At 49.5% G+C, this 19,741-nt stretch overlaps 1 protein-coding gene across 7 annotated transcripts in view; it reads right to left on the reverse strand.

Annotated features, from left to right (window-relative positions):
• The window catches only part of SYNE3 (spectrin repeat containing nuclear envelope family member 3), a 106,473-nt gene that overhangs the window by 75,241 nt on the left and 11,491 nt on the right, over window positions 1-19,741 (reverse strand). For 3 of the 7 annotated variants that reach the window (XR_010588619.2, XM_065549327.1, XM_065549328.2), the window contains exon 1: window positions 15,319-15,399. The exons of 3 other annotated variants lie outside the window; for them this stretch is intronic. Coding sequence is in view for 1 of the 4 variants with exons in the window: in XM_065549329.1 (XP_065405401.1) it covers window positions 17,603-17,639 (37 nt within the window). In the remaining 3 variants the exon portion in view is untranslated. Of the gene's footprint in view, window positions 1-15,318; window positions 15,400-17,602; window positions 17,964-19,741 lie in introns of those variants that run through there. One more of the 7 variants, XM_065549329.1, reaches the window with a different exon arrangement.

Here is a 19,741-nt window from a genome sequence, read left to right on the forward strand (position 1 = left end):
ACACTGTGCCCGCTACTCCAGCCCGGTGCCAACCCAGCTGCCCACTGACATTCTGCTCTGGAACTCAGAAAGCGTTGGGATTCAGACCCAGGTAAACCCAGCTCCCATGGCAGGGACCATTAGCAATTACCACCTGGTGCCCCTGCTCTGCCAAGCTGGCCAGGGCCGCCCACCACGAGCTGACCCAGAGTTCTGGCACGGGTGTGCTCACTTGCTGTGACTCACTCGCTGTCCTGTGACTCATTCCTGCCCCGCCACACACATTCCCACCCTTATCCTCTCTTTGCCACTGCTCTTATGCTTGGATGGAATTTCAGGCACTGAGTTACAGCTGGTCTTAATCCCAAAGCTTTTTCCGGTGGATTCTGGGAACACAATTTTGTTTATTTATCGCAGAGGAGGTTGTACCAAGAGGACGGACCTTGGCAATCCTCTCCTCTGTGGCACTGGCCGAAGGTAACTCTCAGAATACAGTGTGTGAAAGGAGGGATAGGAACTCAATGATGGCGCCCATGCATTATCTCATTTAATCTCACAGCAACTCTGCCAGGCAGCTAATCCAAAGTGAGGAGCAATTACTGGGCTTCATTCCATCTTAGAGGTGAGCAGATAGAGGCTTGGCAGGTTAAGGGACTGTACCAAAGACGTGCGGGCTGCAGGGCCACACCGCCCTCTGTCCACCGGCTCTGCATGGTTACACAAGAAGTTCCACCTTGGAAGGGGTTGGGAGGCCCACTCTACAATTACAGTCACAAAGGACACTGGCCAGGGACTGCTTTGGAGGCAGGTAGTCCCAAAGCCGTTTTAAGTCAGCCCCGCTGTCACAGACCAGTGGTGCCTGGTAGGGAAAGCCAGCTGCTCTCTGATGCACCTCCTTTTCCAAATATGCCAACCATAGAACCCATTTCCAGTCTCTGTTCAATGAATGAAACCCAAGTTCCCCAGGCACAGTCTGGAGGACGCCAGGATTTCCACCCAGGAGTGCTGGCCTTAGCAACACACAAATACAGGTGTTTGAGAGGGAGAGAAGACACCAGGGCAGCTAAGAGGGAAATGGGACAGAGCGGAGGGGGCAGAGTGTGTGCAAGGTAAAAAGAGGTCCCCAGCTGCGGTAGGGATGAAGGCCAGGCTGCTGCAGAGGTATGTTCCTAAGGCAGGGTGGGCAGCTCCAAGGGGTGGGGCCTTAGCTCTTGGGGCCAGGTGTGATTGTCTCAGGCTCCAGAGACTGTGAAGGGGACAGCTCCCAGCAGGTTCAAGGGGGCTCCCAGGAGCCCTGGCCACAGAGTGACAGGGGCTGCTGGCAGTGTGGGTGGAGCCGGTCAGAGGGCAGGCAGGCAGGGCACTGGCTATCTGCTGCAGGTCAGCACTGGGCAGGGTTCCAGAGCACAGGTCCCAGCCTGGCTGGAACAGTGAGTGCCATGGGCCACTGGTGTGATGTGGACAGGCCAGTTAATGCAGCGGGGTTGGTACTGGTTTTTCACACTGTGAGTGTGACTTACGCATGGATTGTGAAATCAACTCAGGGGTCTTGATCAAAAGTGCTTTGTAAGGAAAGAAGACAGAATAGAATGAAAAATATCACAGTGCCTCTCACGGACGAAGGATAAATACTGTTTTGTGAGACTTTTGCTTGTTGGATGGATGCGTTGCATATGTATAAATGTAGAATATATTTCACCAAGAGTTGTGATTTAAACAAAACCAAAATCCTTTGAGGAACGGTGGATTCGCTCAGTGATTCTCACACTGGTGCCTCCCTCAGAGACACCTGGGGGGCTTGTTAAACCACAGATGGCTGGACCCCATCCCCAATTTATAAAAGTAGGGGCTAAGAATTTGCATTTCTAATGAGTATTTAGGTAACGCTGACACTGCTGCTCCAGGACCTCACTCTGAGAACCATGGGCTTGGAGGATGTCTCAGGCTCCGGTAGATGAAAACAGATGATTCTAACCGTAGGCGGGAGTGTGTATTTGGCAAATTCATCCACATGGTGTGGGGGGCAGTTGGGGCTGGGTGCTATTAGGTTTGAGTCCATGTGGGCCAAGACTAGAAATCAGAAAGCAATCCAAGTGCAAAGAACCCCTGCCCTTCTTGCCTCAGCTGCATCAGTCACTTCTGTTTCTGAAGAGCAGAGCAAGCTTCCTCCTCTTGGAGAAGGACGGAGTGAGGCGGGGCTGCTGGCTCCCTCCCCAGATTCCAATGGGCTTCACTTCACACAGCTTCCCTGGAGCCACCTTAATCAATAGACCTGAGGCATTCACTCAAGGGTGAAAACACACACATTCCTCAGATGCCCTGAAGGTAAACTGAGGGAGTCGGCTGCTCCCCGACCAAGGACAGGGCGCCCTAAACTACAGGTGCCAGGAGCTCTGCAACCCCACCTTCCGATGGCCACCCCTGCCCCAGAGCCCCTAGACCTCCCAGCAAGGCTGAAATGCTCAGCGTTTTTTTCCCTCTGCCTTCGCCAGGCTGTCTCCTCCCCCTCTCCCCTTACACCACTCCCTCTAGGAAACCCAGCAGCCCCACAGGCTCAGCTCAGATGTCTCCTCTTCCAGGACGCCTTCCCTGAATGACTGACCCAGCCATGGCCACTCCTATGCAGATGTCAGTCTCAGCCTGGATCCCACTGGACGATAAATATCTGTCCTTTCATCTCTCCTGCTCCCCACTTCACCTGCCCCGTTGAGCTCAGTGCCTGCTCTGAGTCAATATGAATGAATGCAGCTTCTCCCACCTCAACCCTGAGGACCAGCAGAGTCTGATTTGGGACAAGGGTCAGGGGAGGGACAGAGGTGCGGACAGCAGCCTGCACTCAAGGGGTACACTGCACCCCCACCACCCCTTATCAGCTCCATCCGCACCATGCCAGGCAGAAGGGAGAAGGGCTGTGCCCTCTGGAAGCCCTGGGAAAGCAGCCCTTCCCCGACGGCACACCTTGCAGCGGAAACACACTCCCCAGTGCCCATAGATGAAATCCCCAGGCCCCTGGCCCCAGAGGAGAGCTCCCATATGCTCTGGGGCCAGGCTAATCCCAGGTACCGAGCCAGGCCCCAGGCCCCCATCACCCTCAAGAAGATCTGGCCCAGTGAGGCAGAACCAGCCAGGATGTCTGACCCCTGGTCCCTGCACCTGCCTGTACCTTCCCCAGTGACCCACCCAGCACCCCTGACAGCATGGCACTGACACCTGTCCCCCAGGCCATCCCCCACCCCTCTCCCAATGTCTTCTTGGCCCTGGGAGTCAGAGGTGCCAGGCCTCACCCTCCCCACCAGTGCCTCATGCCTTCTCAGACAGAGTCTTCCCCACAGAGGGAACCTCCTTGAACCCCCCAGACCTGCCTGGCCAGCTGGCCCTGCCTTCCCAGACATCTCCCTCTTCCTGGGCCATCTGTACTGCAGCCCAAAGAAGCAGGAATGGCACAATGACCCCACACACCTCACCACAGTCCTCCTCGACCCTAAACCCCAGCGGCCCATGGACAGACCCTTTTAAAGCAAAATTATGGCTGCACAAGAACATATCCTCAGACTGTGCTCTTATCAACACGGACTTGAGAAATGACAGCCTTCTACTGGATGAAAATGTCTTTCCATTGAAAAGGACTGTGCCAAAATATAGGGTTTAAACTGTTTTGTTTTTATTACACACAAATTTTTAAACTTCACATAAAACTCATTTCCAAAGTAGCTGCACCTCTTTACATACCCAGCAGCCATGTGTGAGCTCCAGTTCCCGCATGGCCTTGCCAGCACTGTAAGGTCAGTCTTTTCATCTTAGCCCTTCTGGTAGGTATGTCATGCTGGCTCACTGTGGCTTGCATTTCTCACTGGTTTTGGCATTTGTGGTAGAGGACAGCCTAGCTGAGCTCCCAGACTCTGTGCTGAGCGCTTCCCAGGGATCTCCTCCTTGAAAGCTCCTTGCTGTGCTGAGCACCGGGCCTGCTGGCTGAAGGCTAAGGGGGTGAGCAGCTGAGTGACTGAGTGACAAAAACACATGGCCAACAGGGACCTGCTCCAATTCTCAGGGTGCTGACAGCCAACTCCCTGAATGCAGGCAACTCTCTGAGGACAGAACCAAGCACCATGAACCAACCATGAGCCAAAGCCAGTAAAAGCAGAAGACAAATGGAGTCACCCATAGGTGCATGGGGCTCTCTGAGCTCCCCAGCAGCACATCCACGGGGCCTCTCTCCCATCTCCTTCAGGTCCCAGACAGATTCCTGTGTAGGGCCTGGAATTTCTGAACAACCCGTGCAGCTGCCAGGGGGTCTCCTAGAATAAGGATTGGAAATCAACAACTTCTAAGTTCAGGGACCTGATTCCAGTCCAATTCCTCTGAACTCTGAGTCTGTTGTTCTCATTTGAACATAAACTGCCTCTGGGCACAGCCTTTGCCTACTTTAACCACAACACGTGGCATGGAACAGGTACTGACACACAGTAAGTGCTCACACACATTTGTGAATGGAAAGATACATCTGGAAAATATAAACTACAATACCGACCTCGGTTGGTGCTTAGTAGGCACTCAGAAAGTGTTCTTTTATTTGACTGTTTTTAGAGACAGGCTCTTGCTATCTTGCCCAGGCTGGTTTCAAACTTCCTGGGCCCAAGATTTCCGCCTCAGCCTCCCAAGTAGCTGGGAGTACAGTCATGAGCCACCAAGCCTGGCTCATTTTTTTATGAAAAGAAAGAAGTGTGGAGCCAGAATGGACATCTCTGTGCCCTCATTTAGTCCTTGATTTCACGTGCTGCTGGCTCAGGGGAACTGAGAAAGGCAGGAGTCAGAGGCAAGAGTGGGCCTCAGCACAGACTCTGTAACCCCAAAATAAGAGGCTTCCTTCAGGTCACGAGTGGGGGCAGAACAGGCTCTGGAATGGGGTTAGGGGTCATGGTTCCAGTGTGGGCTCCACCACCAACTTGCGCCCAAACCCCAGTTTCCTCAATGGTCAGAGGGGAGCAATAGTGCACACCTGACTTCCACCCGCTCTGAGACGAGTGAGCTTTCAGTTGGAAGGTTGTTGTGAAAGAGAGGGGCACGTCTGATTCACCCTGGGGCTTTTTCTAACAGAATCAGTTAGTAAGAAAAACACACGCTGCTGAGAGGCCCTGCCCTATTCCAGTGTAAAGGACTATCACCGTCATCTCTTGTTCTGGCAACCCAAAGGCTAATTATACCATATTTCCACATTATAACGTGTAATAGCCATGGGTTATAACCGATTATAGCATGCACAGCAGGCTGGAGTAAATGCTATATTGTTCCAAGCTCTAATTCCAACCTGCAACAGCTGGAGACCTTGGCAGGAGCTAGCTCTGTGCCCAGCTATTTTCTACAGCACTATACAGGGCTTCAGAAGCAAACATCCTATCAGGTAGATGCCATGACCAGCCCTTTATTACAGATAGGAAATAAGGCATAAAGCTGTTAAATAACTTTCCCAAAAGCATGCAGAGCCAAGATTGAACTTCAGGCAGGCCAGCTGCAGAGGCTTCCTGTTACCCTGAACCATACTGAGCTTATAGACAAGTGTCCAGCAAGCCCCCGGTCAGCATGCTGAGGTTGGCTGCAGAGCCAAAGGCGTAAGTCAAGCAAGAGCTGCTACTGGGTGGCGGATGAAAGAGCTATGAAGAGTTCCCCATGGTGGCCTGACTCCATAGCTCAACCTGACACTCTTCAGATATGGCCCAGGGCAAGTGTTCACCACGGTGGCCAGGCCTGCAGCCCTATCAGCAAGGCCGTGCATTGCCATCCACCTTCTCGCATCTGCAGCTTGTGGCACGCAGTACCAGCCAGCATGCCCCACTCAGCTCTGCATCATCTGTTGATGTGTCTGTCTTCCCATTAGAATGTCCCCCTCAAGAGCAGAGGCTATGTCTCATCCCCTCAGTATCCTCAGGCCTGGGACACAGCTGGCACAGAGGAGGGCAGTGCTGCTTATTCAATAAATACACACAACATCAACATTCTTGGAAAGGCAGGGCTGGCTTTTCTGGGGCCAGATCAGGGTAGGGAGTTGCTGGAACTGCCCCCAGATTTGAGGCTGGCTCTAGATCTCAGGTGGTGGGGTAGGCCTCGCAGGATGACAGGACATTCCAGTGAGCCAATGAACGATGAAAGGTTCTGTGGAAACCTCCCAGCTAACATGTCACAGTTGGACCTGTTCTTAGGAATCCTCTTATCTAGCTGTGCCGTTTTATAGATGGGGAGACTTAAGGAGGGAAACAGACCCGCCCAAGATTCAGCCGCTCAGTGTAGAGTGATGGCCAAGACCTATCTTGTACCTCTGAGAAGGATCATTCTATTTCTTCAAAATGACTCACAGAGAAAGCAACAATCAACCCTCCTATTTACAGACAGTTAATTTTCAACAAGGGTGCCAAGACAATTTAATGGAAAAGGATAATCTTTCCAACAGTGGTGATAGGGCAACTGGACATCCACATGAAAAAGAATGAGATTAGACTCTTACATCACACTGTATACTAACTCCAAATAGATCAAAGACCTACATGTAAGAGCCAAACCTATAAAACTCTTAAGAAGAAAACATAGGCGTCCATCTTCCTGACCTTGGAATAGGCAATGGTTGCTTAGATGTGATAGCAAAAGCACAATAACAAAATAAAAAAATAGATAAATTAGACATCATCAAAATTAAAACTTTTGTACTTCAAAGGCAAAAAGGTCAAAAAAAAAAAAAAAAGTGACACCATCAAGAAGGCGAAAAGATGTCCCACAGAATGGAACAAAATTTTTGCAAATCACATATCTGATAAGGGACTTATATCTAGAATGTCCAAAGAACTCTTAAACTCAATAATAAACAGACAACCCAATCATAAAATGTGCAAACGATCTGAATAGACATTTCTTTAAACCATACCTACATCTAAAAAGGCCAATAAGCACACTGAAAAGCCCAGAAAGCACAGAAAAGATTCTCAACATCACTAGCCATCAGGGAAATGCAAATTAAAACCAAAATGAGATACTAATTCACACCCATTAGAATGGCTATAATCAAAAGAAGATAATAACCAGTGTTGGTGAAGATATAGGGAAGTTGGAACCCTTATATGATACTGGCAGAAACAGAAAATGGTGCAGCCACTTTGGAAAATAGCCTGGCAGTTCTTCAAATATTAAACATAGAGCTACCACCGGATCCAGCAATTCTACTCTTACATATAGAGAAATGAAAACACATGTCTACAGAAAACTTGTGCACAAATGTTCATGATAGCCAAAAAAAAGTGGGAGCAACCCAAATGTCCATCAACTAACAAATGGGTAAGTAAAACGTGGTCTATCCATACAATGGAATATTATTCACCTATGAAAAAGAATGAAGTGCTGACATATGCCACAATGTAGAGAAACCTTGGAAACATTGTGCTAAATGAAAGAAGCCAGTCACAAAGGATTGTGTACTGTATGATTTCATGGATGTGAAATGTGTAGAACAGGCAAATTTACAGAGGCAGAAATTAGATTAGTGGTTGCCGAGGGCTAGGGAAGTGGGAGGATTGGGAATTGACCGCTAAGGAGTGCAGGGGTTCTTTTGGAGGTAGTAAAAATATTCTAAAAATGATTGTGGTGATGGCTGTACAGCTCTGTGAATATACTAAAAGGCAGTGAGGGTAGGCAAGGTGGCTCATGCCTGTAATCCCTACACTTTCAGAGGCTGAGGTGGGAGGACTGCTTGAGGCCAGGAGTTTGAGACCACCCTGGCAAGACTCTGTCTCTATTTTTTTTAAAAAATAGAGCAGCAAGACCCTGTCTCTATTTTTTTTAAAAGCACTGAATTGTACACTTTAAATGGATGAATTGTATATTATATGAATTATATCTCAACAAAACTGTTTTGTAAAAACATCAGAATCCCAAAACTAGGAGGACCATTAAAACTGACCTAATCTAACCAACCACCTCTGCTTGAATTTCCTTAAAAATACACCCACCGAAGGCTCCCAAGACTCTTGACCACCTTCAGTGATGGGTGGCTCACTACCTCCTTCAGGCAGCCTATTCTGTTGTTACATAGCTCAGGCTCAAAGGAAGGTTTTCCTTCCAGGAAGCTAAAACCTGTACCTTATCAATGGGGTGTCAACGTAAAGGAAGCTAAGAAACTGCTTGAGATCTTTTTTTCAAAATGGAGAATAGTACGTTCCATTTACTGAGCAGGCATTAGGTGCTAGTTAATATGCCTCTCCCTCTCCAAGCATTTATTAATGCACTTGCTCTTTAAGACAACTTTCATGGTTGGTATCATCATGCCCATTTCAGAGATAAGGAACCTGAGGCTCAGAGAAGTGAGATAACTGGAGTATAAAATCTCCGAACTGGTTTTGCCCAGGAGGCAGAGCTGGGATTCGAACCTAAGTGTTTGAACTCCGCAGCTGCAGCTGTCCCAGCTGCTGAGTCAGACTGCTTCTGAGAGCCTGACACCATTTCAGCCTCCAAACTGGTCTTATAGGCCTTATATAAATGGCATGAAATTTTTGAATCAAACAACAAAACAAACAGAAGCAAACTCTGCCTCCCAAAAGAGGTGCTGAATGCAGCCTCATGGGATGGGCAAAGTGCCAGCTTGGGAGAAGAGGGGTGGCCACCAGTGGCTGCATCGCTGTGGGAAGCCAGCCGCCATGGACAGCCTTAGAGGAAAATAAAGCTAAGTGATGCGCTCAGCGGCATACAAATAGCCTGAGTGCCAGGATTCTCAACCCAACAGCCCATTATTTGGTGGTAGGAATTCCGGCACGGAACAAACTCCCCCCCGTGAAAGCTACTCAATTCAATTCAACAGCATTTGTTGAGATAATTTTTTTAAAAAAATTTATACTTGAAAGGTAGGTCTTAATATTCATTCCCGTTTTATAGATGAGAACACTGAAGCTGAACGGTTTCATGGCCTGCCCAAGATTCAAGAGATAGTAGTTGGGAGGCAAGAATTCAAATCTAAGACCATTTAGCCAGGTGTGGTGGTGCCTGCCTGCAATCCCAGCTACTCAGGAGGCTGAGGTGGAAGGAGTTTGAAGTCAGCCTGGGCAACACAGTGAGACCCCTGACTCTAAAAAAAAAAAAAAAAAAGACTGTTTGACTTCCACATCCAGATGTGCCTGGCACTTGGCACTGTGCCACTAGGGCCTATAGGTTTCAAGCTCAGGTTCTCCAGATCACGAGCTGTAAATGAGAGTGCTATGGGTGTTAAATGCAGAGGCACAGATTCTAGAGAAAGGAGCAATGATTCTGATGAAGATTCCAGGAGAGGCTCACGGAGGAAGGGACACCGTGGCTGGGATATGAAGGATGAGAAGGGTCTGAGTAAGATGAGAAGTAGGAAAGGGCATAACCAATGGATGGACTGGTGAGACCAAAAGCTGGGAGGTGGGGAAGTGCAAGGCCAAGTTCAGGCTGCAGGACGGGCTTGGCAATTGTTAACGAAGAGAGATGGGAGGAAGCCGTACTGGAGAGCAGGTTGAGGGGATTGAACGGCACAGGATTCCAAAGGGTTGTGTGGGTTTTACTCTGTGGGCAATAGGGAGCCAGTGAGGGTTTGTGAGCAAGACAGTGGCACAGCCTACCCAGTGACAGGACCCACAGGCAGCCCGGGCAGCATCTGCTCAATGGTGTGAAAACCACATTGGACCAAGCAGGGCCCTTGCAACAGGGCACCTTAAGTCACATGCTAGGAGATGCCTTGCAAGGCGCCATTTAACCCCAAGGCATCCTATTTATTGTAAACCTGCTCTTCAAAAAAAAGGCCATGGGGGCCGGGTGCAGTGGCTCATGCCTGTAATCCCAGCACTCTGGGAGGCGGAGGTGTGTGGATCGCCTAAGGTCCGGCGTTTGAGCCAGGCTGGCCAGCATGGTGAAACCCCATCTCTACTAAAACTACAAAAATTAGTCGGGTGTGGTGGCAGGCACCTGTAATCCCAGCTACTCAGGAGGCTGAGGCAGAAGAATAGCTTGAACCTGGGAGGCGAAGGTTGCAGTGAGCCGAGATCACTGGGCACTGAGAAGGTTGCAGTGAGCCGAGATCACTGAGCAAGACTCAATAGAGAGAGAGAGAGAGAGAGAGAGAGAGAGAGAGAGAAGCAAGACATGGGTTCAGATAGAAGGGTCTTTTCTTAAGAACTGATTAAACTTGCCAATATCTAATGAACTGTGAGAGCAGCCTCCATTCTTTCCAAGAGTGTCTGTGCCCAGTCTGTCCTTACAGTCCCTTTCCCAGCAAAATGCCCAGCCGGGCCCATCTTGGACAATGCTGTTTCACAGTTAAGGAGTCCCCTGCCTGCTGCTACCCTATCTCCTGCTCTGGGCTCATCTGCGACCCTATGGTTGTCCTGGTAGGTGTCAAGGCTATCATTGGGTCTTGAGCTTAGGATGCCAAAGGAGACTCCTGTTGGTTGGGTAAAATGTTACCAAATGCTACTTACAATGGCAAGAGTTCCCACGTGTGAGGCCTGTTGCATGCCAGGCACTGGGCAGACACCATGAAGGCCCCCATCAACCTTCAAAGCAGGGGTCATCATGCTGCCTGACAGATGGTGAAACTGAGGCTGGCTCTCCTGCCCAGGTCAGACAGTGACTGAGACACCAAGTCAGAAGCAAGCCCAGGCCTGCGTGGCTCCCGCGCCTGTGCCAGGCTGTAAAATGTCGGCAGAATGAGGAAGTGAATCAGGAAGGCAAGGGAGGAGGGTTCCTTTTTGACTCAGAACAGGATTTCCCATCTCCCTCCCAACTGACTGAGAGACAGACAGGGTGGAGGGTAAGCCCCAGCGGCTCAGGCCGGACCATCCCCTGTGAGCATTCCTGAGCCTGGGACAAGCCCGAGGAGCCAGCCAGGCTTAGGGTTATGGCAGCTGGGCCTGCGAAGGCTTCCTCAGTGGGTCTCTCAAGAGTATGGCTTGAAATGAATCAGGCAGAGCAGCTCAACAGGGCAGCGGCCCCAAAACCCAGGGCTCTCCCACCTCTCATTCCACTCAGAGGGGCTGGGAGAAGATGAAGGCCATGCCCTAAAAGGACCCTAAGTGGATGGGCAGAGAGTTGGGCTGTGGTCATCTTGTCTTCTGACCAAGAACCATGCCAGACCCCAATTTGTCTCCTTTCCAAAGCTTGGGAGATGCTTAATTCATTTAATAACAATTACTTCAAAGCCCATGCCAGACACTGTGGTCAGTGCTGAAGCTCACAGAGATGAACCAAACAGATTAGCGCGTCCTGCCCTGACACAGCTCAGTGTGTCTTTCATCTTCTGGAAAGTGAGTGTTGCATTTGGAGGATTCTCAACACTGTGGACTCCCTCCCCTGCCCGCCTCCACTCCAGTCTCTATAACGTGGCATTTCCTAACACGGGATCTTCTGGAATCCACCCATTCATGAATGTTCTGCGGGAAGCCCTGGCTAAATTCACATTCTAAAATGTCTCTGAGCAGGGGATTTTAACCAGCCTCCTCTGACATCATTGGAGTGGGGGTGCCTGGATGGGCCACGAGGGCTCCATGAAATCTTAGGAAGCTTGTTCTCCTGGTGAGAACGTCTGGGATTCCCTCCTGCTCCCCTAAGACCCCCTATCTCACAGAGGACGAAGAACATGCTTGCCACAAGCAATCCACGGTGTCCATCATTACATTCTCATTGTAAATGGCTCGGAATATTCTATGGAGTGAAGATCACAAACTTTCTTGAACCACCTCCTTTTTCTTGGATAGTTACGTTACATTTTTGTTTTCTCCAGGCAACTCAAATATTTGCAGAGTTACCATTTATCTAACAAGTGAGCAAGCTGTGGACTCTTCCGGCCACAAAGCAGAGCTCCTGCCAGGCTCAGCCATCCACTCTCGTACTCTTACACCCAAATGGTATTTTTCTGATCCGGAGTCATTATTTTCTTAGGCCTCTGCACTTTCTCTTCAGCATCAGCTGCTGGCCCTCTTTTCAGGGCCATTTTAAACAAAGAAATAAAATTTGTGGTCACTTGGCCCAAGCTGGAAGATCAGGGCCAAGTCAAATCTGGATGGTGTGAGGCTCCAGGGCTGGGCCGAGGTAGGGTCTGGCAGGGCTCATTCCTGGTGAGAAAATTGCCCCAGCCCCTGTCCCCTCACACAGGGATTCACAAAGGCTTGCTTTTCCTGGGACACTTCCTAACAGCTGCTAAGGATTCAAACCTGACTTTGCTGCCAAATAAGCTACGCGGTCTTAGCCCAGTATATTTAACTCCTCTGACTTTGCCTTCTCATCTATAATATGGGGATGGTATTAGCATAAACTTCTCACTGCAGGTCTGAAGACTAAATGAGTTAATATTGGTAAAGTGCTTAGGAAAATGCTGGCACACAGTAGGTGCTATATAAGTGCCTGCTAAATAAATAATAAATGTGCAAATGTGACAGTTCTCCTGAGGGGAGAAAAAGAAGATGCAATATAACAGTCCAGCAAGGAAAGTTTGTGACATCCACCCACTCTACGGCATATTCTGGCCATTTATAATGAGAAATTAACGCCCTAGAATAATGTACGGTCTGCAGAGAGAAAGAGCAGACTGCAAAGCGCCGCACTCTAGGATGAGGGTTGGCAAACTGTTTCTAGAGATGGTCAGAGAGCAAGGCTTTTAGGCTTTGCAAGCCATATGGTCTCTGTCACATCTCCTCAAATCTGTCATGGTAGCATGAAAATAGCCACAGATAGCATGTAAATAAATGAGCATGACTGCATTCCAACAAAACTTTATTTACAAAAACAGGTGGCATTTGACCAGCAGGCCACAGTTTGTCGACCCCTGCTGTGCAAATCATTCAAAAACTGTCAAAAAAAAGATGAAGAATGAAGCCGGATGCAGTGCCACGTGCCTGTAATCCCAACAACTAGAGAGCCTTAGACAGATCTCTTGAGCCCAGAATCCAAGGCTGCAGTGAGCTGTGACAGGAGCGCCACTGCACTCCCCTCCAGCCTGGGTGACAGGACAAGATCCCATCTCTTTAAAAAAAAAAAAAAAAGGAAAAAAGTAGCATCACAGAGCAGCAAAATCATGGCTATGTTTCTAAGATTTCAATTTCCTTAAAATGGTATTAACAGTTAAAAAAAAATAGAGGCTTTTAAAGTTACATTTTAATCACAATTAAAAGATTTTTTTTTTTTTTTTTTGGAGACGGAGTCTTGTTCTGTCACCCAGGCTGGAGCGTAGTGGCATAATCTTGGCTCACTACAACCTCCACCTACCGGGTTCAAGCCATTCTCCTGCCTCAGCCTCCCAAGTAGCTGGGATTCCATTCACTTCGCCGGAAATCTGGGATTACAGGCATGCACCACCACAGCCAGCTAATGTTTATATTTTTAATAAAGACAGGGTTTCGCCATGTTGGCCAGGCTAGTCTTGAACTCCTGACCTCAGGTGATCCGCCTGCCTCAGCCTCCCAAAGTGATGGGATTACAGGTGTGAGCCACCACTCCTGGCCTAGAAATTAAAAGATTTCATTGTTCCACTAGACTTTCAGAAAAAGTTAAGAGTATTAAGTCCAGCATTCACATTACATGAGACACAAAAGGCACAGACTTTGAAGTATGTATAGAATAGGACTGCATCTGGCTTCTCCATCTACTAGCTGTGTGACTCAGGCAAGTGTATTCACCTCTCTGTTCCTCAGTTTCCTCATTTTACAAATGAGGATGACAAGCATGCAAAGAGCCTGGCATTGAGTAAGCCTGGCGCACCATAGGCCCTCAACACAAAGAAGCCACCTGTCAGTCTCCCCCAGGCTGGATCCGGCTGGCCCTGGGTCTATGGCAGCAGGACAAGGCGGACTAGAAAGCCTGGCATGCTTTACTTTCCAGCTAAAAAAAATACTCTCCACAGTTTTCAGCTCTGGTTTACAAAAACAACACAGAACCATTTGAATCTCACTTTTAATTTAATAACTGGCACCCCAGCCTGAGAAATGGTAGGGTTCATTTCAAATGGGAGTTCTTGGCGGGAGTGAATCTCAGAGCTCACTGAACCTTTAGGGAGATCCATGGCCCTGCAGTGCCTAGGCCCTTGACTGGCAGAGCCAAATCCATGCCTGGATCCAGAGGCTCAGGCACGAGGATGCTTCCATTCATTTCCCAGGAAACCTGCCAGTTTTGCAGGAGGCAGTGGGACCAGAGTCCTCTCTTGGCAGAAACGAGCATCTAAAGGCTCAGGGTCAAAGGCTTTTCTGAATGAATGCTTCCTGTGCCTGACAGCCTCCACCCAAGAAAGTCCAAGGTGTTTAACAGGACATTCAAAGTCCTTCTCCATCCATCCCTGCAGCCTCAGCCTCCCCTACTTTCCATCTCCTCTGCTTGTAGCAGGAGCCACCTGTGTCTCCTGTATGCATCATTTCTCCCCTTGATCTTTGCTCCTGCTGGTCCCTCCGCCCTTCTCTGCCTGGCTACATTCACCCATTGGCTTTGGCGTCACCACCTCCAGAAAGTCTTCCAGGATTTTTCATAGTGTAGAGGACTGGGAACTAACACTTTACTAAGTACCCATGAGGAGTTTGTACACATCAGCTCATTGAGTCCTCCCACCCACCGTTAAACCAGAATGACTGGCTTCTTTTTGTAGATAAAGAAGTTGAGGTTAGATTCAAAGTGGCTAAGTAACCTGCCAAAGGTCACACAGCAAGCAATACCTTAGCAGAGCCCGGGCGGTTTTAAATTGTCCTCATTCTGCTGGGGCTGCAGGATGATGTCACTGAGTTACCTAGAAGAGCCCCCTGTATCACTAACTCTTGTCTTTTTTTTGAGAAGGAGTTTCGCTCTTGTTGCCCAGGCTGAAGTTCAGTGGCGCGATCTTGGCTCACTGCAACCTCCGCCTCCCATGTTCAAGCAATTCTCCTGCCTTAGTCTCCCGAATAGCTGGGACTACAGGCACCCGCCACGATGCCCGACTAATTTTTTTATTTTTAGTAGAGACGGGGTTTCACCATGTTGGTCAGGCTGGTCTTGAACTCTTGATCTCAGGTGATCCACCCGTCTTGGCCTCCCAAAGTGCTGAGATTACAGGCGTGAGCCACTGCACCCAGCCTACCTCCTGTCTTATATCTGAAATATCCAGACAACCCTTGAGACCTTCTCCCCAGAACCTTCACCTCCTTGGAGTCCGAGGTCGATCATTAACAGGCTGTGCAGGTTATAATTAGTACCTGCTTGTTCCTGCCAGAACTTTGAGACGCCAGGTTTACGATGTGCCTGTGAGAAGCCAGGCACCCAGCCTAGGAACTGCCTTTTGTCCCACTGCTCTCTGCGGCTCCCAACCTGAAGGGGCTACCCGCAGGAGTGAGTGACTACCTTGCAGACTCGTAGGTGTCCTCTTGAGTCCCCAGACCTCAGCACCAGCGGCCGCCCACAGCCAGGCAGCAGAGAGAAACTGCCCTCTGGGACTCTGCTTTGGCCCAGCTGGACTCAGTGGGAGGAGGCTGCCTTCCTCCTGGAGCTGGCCTGTGTCCGGGGCTGAGCTCCCCATCAGACCCAGAGAACAATGCCCCACTGTTGTGTGCAGCGCTTGGAAGCTGAGCAACCAACTTCATGATCCCTGTTGATCCTCTCCCTGACAGCCCGAGGGACAGTGGCTGGCCATTTTAACACCTTTTCCCTTGCAGGACCCTGGGTTTTCCCCAGCAGCCCCATAGCAGAGTCACTGACCCTTCCTGCTGCAGCTACAGCTCCAAGGCCACCCACCCAACTGGAAGAGGCGGACGGTCAGCACACGAGCCCCATTCTTTGTACTCCCAGTGGGGGAGGGGGAGTGGTGAAGCGGGAAGGACACACGCTTGCTTCCCACACCAGGCACAAAACCCCATCTGACTTTCTAAAATATTTTCTCTCTCCTCTCAGACAATACTGGCTTTAATGAATTTCTCTAAAGGGACTGACAGTCCACACACTTTGCATGAAAGGCAAAAGCCACTGTGCCCAAGTTGACTATGCTACGACCCAGGGGACAATGCATGCCTTCTGCCTCCATAGAATGGGCACATGTGCTGGGCCTCAGCAATGTCCGCTCCATGGAGCTGGTGACTCCATCCCAGCCTGCAAGCAGCTGGCAGGAGCTCAGATGACTCATCTTCTCCTTTGTGTTTTCTTCGGAGCACACGCATCCTTCTCATATGTTCTCATTTATTTGCTTGCTTGTTGACTCTAGATCCTTCTAGAATGCGAGCTCCAACAGCACAAAGGCTTTGCCAATCTTGTCCATGACTCCCACCCCACTGCCCAGGACTGTGCCTGTCATACAGGAGGCCTTGCTGAGGAGCTGGTGAGTGAGGAAATGAACGGATCTGTGCTCGGTGTGTTCAGCTCCATTCATTCTCTCAAGGCACCTCCATGGGGCATCCAGGTGCCACGTACAGCAGAGGAAACACTAAGCTGGTCACCAGCCCTTGAGGAGCTCACAGCGCATGTGGGAGAAAGATGCATTCACAAACAGGCCCGATTAGGGAACTGAGTGAGGTTCGGTTCAGAGGGGACACAGCAGGGGCAGGAGAAACTCCACTCAGAAGGAGGGCTGGTCAGGAGCAGTCACAGAGGAGGAGACTCTTGAGCTGAAAGGACAGTGGAGGAGGTGGCCGCAGGAGGGAAGGGCATGGGGGGAAGGAACAAGATGTGCAGAGCAGCAAAGCATGAATTAGCATCTGAGTAGGTTGTCTTCAGCGGGGAAGAAATGAAGGTGGAGAGCCTCAAGCCTCATTCATTCATTCAACAGTATTTACAAAACACGCTGGCCTAGAGCAGGCAGGAGCTGGCCCCAAGCACAAGGGCGTTTTCTGCCTTTACAGACTCTTGGGGGAGCACACAGGCCCTTGAAGGATAGCACGGGGGCTCTGGGAGCACTGTGAAGGGGCAATCTAGTCTGAGGGTACAACAAGGCTCAGGGGAGAGATGATCCCCCCTTTACTCTTTCTACCAATGACTCGACCGCCCAGTGCTACAGTCAGAGTAGCGTGACTTTAACCTAGGATGACCAATTTATCCTGAGTTGATGCACACCATCCAGGTTTTAACCTTGAAAGTCCCAAACCCCAGGAAACCTCTTAGTCTTCGGCAAACCAGGGACAGTTGGTCACACTTACTTTCATCTTCATATCCCCTTCCAAGACCCCCAGACTGTCCCCCACTTTACTGACACCCCACCCCACCCCCACCCCCACCTTCCAGCCACTCACAGGGGCTGGGTTCCCGGAGCCTGCATCCTCAGAACTAGCCAGGCTCACGAGCAGCCTTTCCTCCGGGGCGGAGAGGGAGACTTGCTCTGGGTTATGGACTGGACAGCCACCTACAGCCTGTGTGTCCTGCCTTTAAGGCCCCATCTTCCCCGGCTGGCTCCTAATCACAGCTGCCACAGGCTCTCAGATCCAGTCACTGTCTTCCTTATCTGAGCTTTATCTCCTGAGGCCTCCACAATCCAAGGACAGGCTTCCTCCCCGGCCTGTCTTTGTGCATTCAGAAGGAGACCCATTGTGGGTGCCCCGCAAGCAACCACGTGCCAAACTGAAGCAACGAGCAACTAATTATGACACCACCATCTCCATTTTGCAGAAGGAAAACCAGCAGGGAAAACCGGTCAGGAACTCACCTCTGGGATTCATTTCACAAGGCCCCGAGGATTCCATTATTCAAAAGCAGCTACTCACAATCTTGACTTCCAGAGCCCGTTCCACTAGCCCCGCAGAGACTCAGAAACCACAGGACTCGGAAAAACTGAGTCTTCCGCAGATGCTTGTTTCTAGGTTTCTAAAGTAGAGCTCCATGTCAAGCAGCGAGTTTCCACCAAAGACATTCACAGAATACAGTCAGGCTGGTGCCGCCCCAAGCTGCTGGAGGTCTGACTCCCAGTTTTGAGGTCCCCCAAACAATGTGGGTCTCCCCAAGAATCTGAGGCACGGGGATGAGGAGTTACAAGAGCTCTAGCTCTCATGGGAAAGGTGCTAATGATTAAATTAATCCCATTAGCCAGCCTCCAGATAAAGTGGATTTAATCTACCCTCAAGTCCCCTGCAAGGGCGTCGCATGGAAAGGGCTGGGTCTTGTGGCTCACACTGTTTTCTAGTTCTAGCATTTATTATTAGCTTGTGACCTTGGAAATGCCCCTTAACTTCTCTGGGCCTCCCCTACCATGCAGGGTAAGCATTGCCATCCACCTTTGTGTACCAATCTCTAACTCTTTATAGACATGAGAGAGTAATAGCAAACCTTCACCAAGGGCATGCTATCTGCCAGACACTGGGCTCAGTCTTACAAGGATCCTTTCACTGCTGCCGTAGGTCCTACTATTCCTGCCTATTTACAGATGAAAGAACTGAGGCTCAGAGAGGCTAAGCCACCTGCCGTAAGTCCCACAGCCAGTATATGACAAGTTTCCCCTGCTCTTAACCACTAGACCATTAATATTTGCTGAATGAGCAAACAAATTAACACTAGGTTCTATTTTAAACAGTAGACACAAGATTGAGACTTGTTTCAGAACTACTTTTTTTTTTTTTTTTTTTTTTGAGACAGGTCTCTCTTTGTTGCCCAGGCTGGAGCACGGTGGTGTGATCGCAGTTCACTGCAGCCTTGACCTTCTGGGCTCCAGTGATCCTCCTGCCTCTACCTATCGAGTAGCTGAGACCACAGGCATGGGCCACCACGCTGAGCTAATTTTCTTATATTTTTTGTAGAGATGGGTCTCACCATGTTGCCCACGCTGGTCTCAAATTCCTGGGCTCAAGCAATCCTCCTGCCTCAGCCTCCCAAAGTGCTGGGTTTCCAGGTGTGAGCCACTGTGCCCGGCCAGAACTACATTTTTAAGAACTGAAATTCTTAGAAGAGTGACTAGCTCAAACCTGCAAGACTCACCCTCCACTGCAGACGGGGCTTCTAAACAGGAGGCTGCCAACCACGGCCCACTGCCTGTTTCTGTACAGCTCTCAAGCTAAGAATGTTTTCTAACATTTTTAAGTGGTTGGAAAAAATCAAAAGAATAATAATGTTTCATGGCATATGAAAATTATGTGAAATTCAAATTCCAGTGTCCACAAAGTTTTATTGGAACACAACCAACACCCATTCATTTACATAGTGTCTGTGGCTGCTTTCTCGATATGATGGAGAGCCAAAATATATTTACATATTTCCTTTCTGGCCTTTTACCAAAAAAGTTTGTTCTAGAAGCTCCAGAGGCCAGTGCTATTTATCAGCCCAAGGGAATTACCTCACCCCACCCTCTGCCTATCAGCACGGCATTCCTGCAGGTCCATTTTCCTAGAAAATTCTACACTAGTGCTTTCAGCAAACCGTGACACAATCTGGATAGCCAGCTTTGCTGATGGGCAAAGGTTTCCAAATGCTAAGAATTGTGTCTTCATCAGGGCTTTCCATCTGGCATTTATCTTACTTACAGTCATTTAGGGGGCCTTTGCCACTAAGCTGAGGATCCCCCACACCGTCACGGCTGTTCTACTGAAACCATCTCCCCACGTCCTCCAAGCACTATCTGAATCATTGCTAGACTGGGCCCCACCCTCCCAGGGGCCCACGGTGTGAATTACTACATCAGTTAAAAGACAATAGGAGGCCAGGCATGGTGGCTCATGGCTGTAATCCCAGCACTTTGGGAGGCCAAGGAGTGAGGATCACTTGAGCCCAGGAGTTCAAGATTAACCTGAACGACATAGCGAGACTCCACCTCTATTTAAAAAAAAAAAAAAAAGACAATAGGAGCCTCACGCAATCA

This window comes from Macaca fascicularis, chromosome 7 (genome assembly GCF_037993035.2).
Source record: "Macaca fascicularis isolate 582-1 chromosome 7, T2T-MFA8v1.1".
Taxonomy (NCBI): Eukaryota; Metazoa; Chordata; class Mammalia; order Primates; family Cercopithecidae; genus Macaca; species Macaca fascicularis.